The 8,790-nt window shown below is 44.3% G+C and overlaps 1 protein-coding gene across 1 annotated transcript; it reads left to right on the top strand.

The window, feature by feature from the left end:
* Positions 1-208: 208 nt before the first annotated feature.
* LOC108925791 (L-threonine ammonia-lyase) lies at positions 209-8,158 on the top strand. The gene is made up of 11 exons (XM_018738034.2): positions 209-312; positions 2,492-2,840; positions 3,274-3,390; positions 4,621-4,862; positions 5,330-5,495; positions 5,725-5,824; positions 6,102-6,177; positions 6,284-6,409; positions 6,919-7,086; positions 7,639-7,696; positions 8,012-8,158. The coding sequence occupies exons 1-11, from the start codon at positions 209-211 to the stop codon at positions 8,108-8,110; spliced, it is 1,605 nt and encodes a 534-aa protein (XP_018593550.1). The 3' UTR covers positions 8,111-8,158.
* Positions 8,159-8,790: the final 632 nt, after the last annotated feature.

Below are 8,790 nucleotides of genomic sequence, written 5' to 3'. Positions count from 1 at the left end.
GGGCGGGCAAGACAGGAAGGCTGTGTTGCGTGTGCCCAGTGTAATCCCTCCTTAAATAGCTTTGCTGGAGGAAGTGAAGCAGCGCTGCCCTCTCAAAGCCCTTGCAGTCATTGCAGCGGCCCTCACCGAGACACTCGCCAAACGGAAGACGCTCCGTTCCGCAGAGCTCGGGACTTGGCGCCCTTGCAGCGTCCAGCTACTCTCCGAGATGAACTTTGCAGCGCAGTTCTTCTACTCGAGCTACAAGAGCGACGGGTCCCCTCGGCGAAGCGGGTTCGGCGACAGTGATGAGTACGACCCCTTCTGGCAAAGGTGGGAAGCTGCGGTGTCCCGGGTCTTCGGAACCACTGGCATCTCCTCATCTCTTAGTTTCTTCTCAGCCTGTAGTCCAGTGCGTGGTAGCCCTTTCAGAACCAGCTCCTTCTCCTTCTCCTCCACCTACCCCTCGCTGTCAAATGTGCACCTCCACCTTGCACTGTGTCCTTCGTCCTGCTCTTCCTCAGCTAATGAGCAAAACGATATACCGCACGGCCGCAGCGCATCGGATGCCGGGAAAAGAACAAGAGAGAGGAACATGGGAAAAGGAATAAGGCCACGGAGAGAGTGCTTTATTATTCATAGGCGGAAAGGTCATAGTTGTAGCTGCCCATTTACTTATGGCCATCTGGTGAGCGTACGTAGTTTTTCAGTTTGCGTGCTCTGGTTTCCTCCCACAGTCCAAAGACATGCTGTTCAGGTTCCCCCATAGTGTGTGAGTGAGTGAGTGAGTGAGTGAGTGAGTGTGTGAGTGTGTTCCACTGATGTATGGAGGAGTGACTCAGTGTAAGTAGTGTATCTAGCAGTGTAAGTCACCGCAATGAATAAGGTGTGTGGGCTGGTAACGCTACATAGAGTTCATTGGAAGTCGTTTCGGAGAAAAGTGTCTGATAAATAAATAAATCTGAGCATCCCTTGAAAAATAAATGAAAATAACTGAGTAATTCATGGCCTACTTAGCTATAAAGTAAATGGCTTAATTAGTTACATATGCCACATACTGTATGTGTAGAAATGTTAGACGAAGAGAAAGGAGGCTTCGGCAAGATGTTTAGGGGCTGCAGCGCACAGACTCAGTGCGGTGATCCGTACCGATACATCACAGGTCAGTCTGCGCTACTGGCTTCATGTTGTGTAAAATGGACAAAGTACAACATGAAAGAGTGAGTCCGAAGTGCACGTGTGTTTGTGATATTTGTATGTACAAATGGCAAAAGGTCCTTGTGTCCTTCCTGTCTTTCCAGAAAAAACGAGTAAGAACAAGTCCTCATATTGTCTCTTTAAGTTATTAAAAGGCTGTAGCCTCCCTTTGCTATTTCTACTGTCACGTGGGTTGTGCGCACCTGTCAGGATGTGTGTGATCTGCGCAGATTATCCACTGTCGTACGAAGAACAAGGTCAGTCATTCATCTCCAGACGATATGGGCGCTCATCTGTGAAGCACTTGTACACGGGCTCCAGAAACACTTTGTGGAGCGCTGCACAAAAACAACACAAAAGGCCATACAGAAATTTGCTATTAGTTACAAAGTTTACCAGTGTTTTATCATTATTGTATATTTGTATTATTGTTTATTGCTGATCTTTACCTTTCAAAGCTTTTAGTGTCACTTTTAACATCTGCTTCCCATTTACTCACTCACTTTCGATAACTGTTTGTCTTGGGCCAGGACATGACGACGCGGAGCCTATTCTGGAATCACTGGGGACAAGGTTGGGGGTACAGCCTGGTACACACTACACACCAGTCCACTGCAGGGCAGCAACACACACACACATTAGAGGCATTTAAAATTTAGCACTTCACCTAAATTGCTTGCCTTTAGATTGTGGGAGGAAACCAGAGCACTCATAGGAAACACAGACATGGGGAGAACATGAAAAATCCACACGTACTAATCCAGATTCAAACCTGCGGCTGAACAGCCCCATGCTCCCCTGTTTCTGAAGTAGTACATTTTTAAAAATGCCAAAATATCAACTGATAATTCTATAGGAGATTTGGGTGTACAGTGCAAGTGAGTCATCGAAAAACTACTGAGCAGTACGAGCAAGAACAGTCAATACTGTGTCTAGGTGCAACTCATGGCTGGAAGGGTATGTCGAATAAATACTGAAAGACACAGAAAATGTAATATTCAGAATTCTGCAGCCTAGATTATTCAGTCAGTGTCATCATTATTACATGTCTGAGATTTATGTGATACAGTATTCTCAAAATGTCTTTCTTCTTTCCAAGTATTTCTTCATGTTGAATGTCATTGCATTATACATAATCCATTTCCTTTTTTGTGGTTGAGTTTGTTTTTTTTGTTCTTCCAGATGCTGATCCCTTTCCTCACACATACTGAGTGTTCAGCACAACTCTGCTACATTCTTGAAGTGCCTCCTTTGCAGTTCTGCTGCCTTCCTTCCCTCCCTCTCCTTCAGTGCTGTTTCCTTCTGTCTCTTTCAGTGAAGGAGAGCGTTTAGGAGCATCTGAACAGAGTCGCTCTCACACCGATGGGAAGTACAAGGACTGTCCTGTGCCAAATGGGTGCCTGTCCCGCAGGCCTACGCCCATCCACCCAGAGCGACTGAAGGACTTTGGGGAGGAGGAATACCTCAATGGGGATGTGAAGACATGGGAGACGAAAGTGGCGGGGGACCCAGAGCCCCAGTTGTTGTCTCCACCGAAGCCAGTGAAAAAGAAGGATAGTGATGCTAAGACCACCACAAAGACCCAAAACGAATACCTGCGCTTTGAAGACATTAGTGCAGCTGCTTTCAAAATTCAGTCCACGATGCAGAAGACCCCTTGCACAGTGAGCATAAATGTGAAATAAAAAAAATCGTGTCCAAGGATTCCCACTGGACGACAACCCAATGTAGCAGTCATAAGCTAGAAAAAACAAAAAAAAAAAAAAAAAAAAAAAGACTTACAACATTAACATATCACAGAAAATCCTTACGCAATTACTCAGTATGTGGAAACTTTGCAGCTTCAGACAGACTTAGCTCTTCTTGCTTCAGCTGCAGCATAGTGTAGCATCACCATTGGATGAGTCCCTTTTGACAAAGTGAAGCACTGATTCACTACAACTTTGCAATGCAGACCATTCTTACAAACTTAGAAAAACATTTTAGCAATTGCCACACTGATGTCTGGGATGTCCTCTAAGACATATGAGACAGCAGCTCTGTGTTCTGGGTCTGGACGGAGTTATGGTTGCGTTTCTTCTCTTTGCGTTTCAACAGTATTCTCGGCTTTCGAAGCAATACGGGATGGAAATCTTCCTGAAGAAAGAGCACCTTCACTACACAGGTTCTGTGAAGGAGCGAGGTGTACTCTACTTGTTGACATCCCTTAAACAGGTAACAGACTCTCACAGCCATACATTCTTCACCCGAGGGACAAGACTCAACCAACCGCACACATCTGACATTTTGGCAAATTTCACCGATTTACAGACCAGAACAAACACCTTCAGCTTCAGTAAGTAGCAAGTGCTTTGAAGGAGGTCATTAGTAACCAATCCTCGCGGTCCTTGTCGGTCACTCAGTCACTCCATTGCATTAATCATTTGTTTCGGGGCAACAATTGATCCATAGCTCAGTTGTCAAAGAATTTCTCAGCCGGAAGATTGTTCAGGCCTTTGTAGGACACGGCTGCGGTTTGGTTGGTTGAGTAAAAGTGCTTAATTTCCACTGCTGTATTTAAGATATCTGGTTATGTTCAAGAAGCAGCATTATCAGTGTCTTTGGACAAAAATGTCAGCTGGGAAGCTCGATAAAAACAGTCCATACAGTAGAAAGGACCTAAACACGCTATCATGAAAATCTCTGCTACCCTTTACAATGCAAAACCAATGAATAGATGTGGGAAAGTGGTTCAGCATAAAAATGTCTAGTGAAGAATTTTTAATTAGCTGTGATGGCAGTGGGAACAAAATATTATGGCAGAGACTTTGGGGTCAGTGTAAAGATTGTAGTATCAGCTTAAGTCTGATTTTGCTTCTGAGTGTCTAGAATCACACTACAATGACATGTATGACAATAGGGCACGATTCATGAAAGCAAATCAGTTTAATTTTGTACATATATAGTGTGCAAATCTAATTTGGCATATCTAGCTATACAGAGTATATAAGTGTAATGTAATTTAATACTTCATTAAGTATTACAGATGCTGGATAATCATGTTACGAAAGGTCGTTACAAATTTGAGACATTTTTCAATTTTTTTTAATTTCGAACTTTGCTTGGAGTTAATTAAAAAACATATTGAATTGAAAATGCTTGCGCAATGTTTTATTTTGTATAGCTTTATCTGATTCTTTTACGGAACTTAACCCTTAAATCAAGGTAGCTCTGCACCATTAAGCTTTGACAGATAGTGATTTTAGGGTTAAAAGGACTTTGGACATACAAACAAATGAACTTCTGGTTCCAGCTGGGTTTGTAAAGTGAGGCATCGGTGTATTTTACTCAAAAATATATGTCCTTTCACAAACACAGTCTTCTGGATATTTGTATTTCTCCACATTTTTTTCCAGTTAGTGCTACATGTTAGTTAGATGCATGTGTGTTACATTGCGAGCACAGGAGCAACAGAAGAAGGGTGTTATTGTGGCGACAGACAGCAATTTTTCCATGGCCGTGGCACACCATGCATCAAACCTGCGGATCCCTGCCTTCGTCATCATGCCAGCCAGCAGCTCTCCATCGCGCCTGCGTATGTACCGCGACTTCGGGGCTATGGTGATCTCCTATGGCAGCACGTACCATGACTCGCAGAACCACGCTCGCCACCTGGCCAAGGAGAACAACTACCTCTACCTGGAAGAGTTAGTACTGGACCTAACATGCATGGACCTCAGCTAGCAGTCATTGTAAAACCTGGCTGTCCCACCTATGTGCTCTATTTGGTCTACCAGCAGACACTCCTGCTTAATAAGCTGAACCAGGTTTGCTGGTGGTAGACCAGAGAAAATATTTGTCATGTCTCACCACTGGCATCAGTATCTGCACTACCATTCCCCCATGAAGCACACATACTTTGTCAAGGCCAACTTGAGAGTCTGTCCTTTGTTAGGCACATCTGGGCCCCATCTCATGAACATGGAGGACATTGCTTTTGAACTTTAGGTATACTGTGTGATTTTCATATCCAACATGATCAAAGTACCAAATAATTGTACCTGATGTTATTAGCTGCACCATTCGCACCGTCCTTTATTCTCACTACAGTACCGACGATGTGGCTCTTCAGCAGATGGCCTCTGTGGCCTCTCCCTTTCTCGCCCTCTTTCAGGGATGACAGTGCAGTCTACATAGCAGGGCTGGGCACAGTGGGCATGGAGATCTACGAGCAGGTTCCCAAGCTTGACGCCGTCATTGTGCCAGCCGGCGGGGAGTGTGGGCTGCTGGCCGGAACAGCAGCCGCGCTCAAGCACCTGAACCCCTCTGTCTCGGTCATTGTGAGTATCCTGGCATTTGGCTCGGCCAACTGGTGACTACATATGTACCCGACCTGAGTAACAGCGCAGCTGTCTGCAATGGATATGCAGAAGTAACAGCATGTATCCATCCAATGTGTGTGCATTTGTGAGCGTTGCTGTGTGTGAGTTTTGATGAAGAAAGTGTGAGAACTACTTTAGACTACATGTGTGGGCAGGCCTATTAAACACTTTCCAATTTCTTGGACAGGGAGTGGAACCTCAGGATTACCCACTTTTGCTGCAGTCCCTTAAAAATGATTTTCCTGTGAAGGAGCTGTACAACTCCCCAAACAGGAAACTGTACGGAGGTAGTTTCCTCATCATCACTTTGTCTCTTCTGAAATTACCCATAGTATATTTATAATGTCATTATTTCACCAGAGCGGTGTAGTTTTCCCAACTGTCCCAGTCTCACCACCATCTGCTTTTGTTGCCTTCGGCTTCAACTTTTAATTTCTGGTCCAGCGAAGACCGTCCCGAAAGCTCTAAATGTATTGTACGATTCAGTCATGCTCACACGTGAACGAACCTCTCTGTGGATATGGTCTAATAATGAGCTCTTACACCTTTTTCTTTTTTCAACAGATTTAGTGGATCCTCCACTGGGAAGCCGTACCTTCCAGCTGGCGAAGAGGCTGGTGGACAAAGTCGTTTCTGTCAGGTGCAGCATCTATCGGACGTCGTATTCTTTCTCCAGAGTCCTCCCGAAACACGACCCCTTTGAGGACTTCACTATTTCTGTCCCTCGTTTTCTCTCCTTATATAAGAGAGGAAGACGTCCTGGTGGCCATGCTGAAGTTTCAGGAGTACGAGAAAACGACGGTCGACACCGGGGGGGCGATCGGACTGGCTGCTATCTTAGCTGGACAACTGACCGAACTCAAGGGCAAAAGGTGAGCGAAGCCAGATGACAGAAATTGCGGTGAGCAGGATTCTGATGACGCAGTGTACCGTAAATATGGTTGTACAGCACTCGTCCGGCCAGTTTCTTCAGTTTCTTTCATTATTAGACATACAATCAGGTGAAGTGGAGCTTTAATTCTGGTGTTGGGGAGCAGTTTCTGATCAAGGGACGTTAGTGTGATGAGAACAATGTCACAATTGTGACCGAAAGTGAAATATTACAGTTACTTATTTCTGCAACATCTTATACATCGGTTCTTGATCATTCCTAAGAAGAATGAACTGTTTTGCCAGTTATCTGGAGTTTGCTGCCCAAGTAACGCCGACGAGGCGGATTTCCGTCTCGGCTTTTCAGGCTCACCTCGCTCGCATACGCACAGACGCTCACGCAAACATTGCTGTGCCTAAGGACTGTATTCTTAGAAAGTATCTATTTAACCAGCCAATAAGTTAATCAGATTTTACAGCATTGTCTCTTCCTTTTTCACTCCTCGCACAGGGTGGCAGTACTCATCAGCAGTGCAAATATGGAGCTTGGCCTGGTCAGACAGTGTGTGGAACGTGCTCTCGTTCTAGATGACCAGGTGAGCAGGTTCTCGGTGCAGCTTGGAGACTGGCCTGGAGACATGGCTAAACTACTGGACATCCTGGCCAGAGAAGATGTCAGGTGAGGCTCTCGGACGAGGAGGGAGTGGGACAGAGACCTAATGCCACATACTTATATGACTGGAAAAGAAAGGCAAATACAGATCAATGCACACGAAAAGGATTAAAAGTATCACTGGAGGCTGAAACACAGTATGATTAGTTATGTTCGCAATAGTACATTACTATTAATGTACTTCTATTATTATACTATAACACTTTGTATATGAAGCAGTATAAGGAAATAAGACACACACAGTCTGAAAACTGGACCCTAACCTGGCAGCACAGGGGGCAAGGCCGGAGGGGGAGGGGACGCACCCAGGACGGAACGCCAGTCCATTTCAAGGCACCCTTTAACAAAACACATAGTGCTGAAAATCCATAAGAATAATGATTTGAAAGTAAACAGAAGCTCACACTTTCCCTTTTCTGTATTTATCTACTACTGCTTGACTTGTGGACTATATTTTTAAGAGCATTTTTAGAGTTTTCAAAACACTAAAATGAGCACCCGTAGTTCTTCCACTCCTTGTTTCTTATACAGGCACTTTCCAAATTTGCTCCCTTGCAGGTTACTAGATGTGTGCCACCGCAGGCACAATGACAGCTCCGATCTCTTTAAAACCCAGGTGAGCGCACGGCGCACCCTCTCTGATCCCTTTATGTTGAAATCCTCACAGCATATCTTGTCCCCTATTTCACCGTGCCAAGGGCCACAAGCCACCGACCTCCTCAGTGTATAAGCTCGTGGGATCAACTAAGTGGTACCTTGTGGGTGTCTTGGATACGTCCCAACCTTTTCTCTTGTGATTTAACTAAAGTGTTACACTGATATAGTCAGGGAATGAATTGCAGTACACTGGAGCACAACAGCTGTCCAGTATGTCATCTCACCAGTGTCATTCTGCCTCTCTCGGTGTGTGTGCGTGTGTGCGTGTGTGCAGGTGGAATGCGTGGTGGAGACCAGGGACAGGACACTGAGCGCCCACCTGAGAAATGTGCTCTCAGAGCGCTATCCCACACTGCGCTGGCAGGAGCGATGACTGCAAGAGGATGACAGCTCTGTGTCTCGCAGACACATAAACACACAAACTCACACACCTCTATACAGTTTCTTCCCCTCTCACTCAAAGCGAAACTTTCAGAAAAATGGAAATGCACGGATAGAAGCCCTCGATGGTGAACCTCATGAGCCACAAATGTATCTTCCTGAAATATTTATGGTCTGGTGTAGTAATGTTCTCACATAAGAAGTGGAAGAAATATATATGCCTAACATAACTTTACATTAAATTGTGACACTTTAGATGTCACACAAGAACATAGTCTTTAGCACTCATACACAGAAAAAGATCACAAATTCAATGCATAAACACACACAAACTTGATCAAAATGAAATATCTATAAAGAGGTGAGCAGCGTTCAAAGCCAGATTATACATATACAGTAGGTAATTAAGGTATATGGCTTTGAAGGCTGCTCACCTTTGAATATATCCAGTTAAGAAGACTATATATATATATATATATATATATATATATATAAATCTGATATATATATATATACGCACACACACACACTTAACTGGATGAACAAGGAAATCATTGTATACAGTCAACATTCTCCGCAAAAAAGAAAAAGAGATGCAACCAGAGATGCAACAATAATCTTCAACCAGAGATGAAATAGTGTTTTACAATCAAAATTGCTATTAAAATATAG

Source organism: Scleropages formosus, chromosome 8, assembly GCF_900964775.1.
Source record: "Scleropages formosus chromosome 8, fSclFor1.1, whole genome shotgun sequence".
Lineage (NCBI taxonomy): Eukaryota > Metazoa > Chordata > Actinopteri > Osteoglossiformes > Osteoglossidae > Scleropages > Scleropages formosus.
Note: the sequence above shows the minus strand (reverse complement) of the source record. Positions and strands in the feature narration are given on the sequence as shown.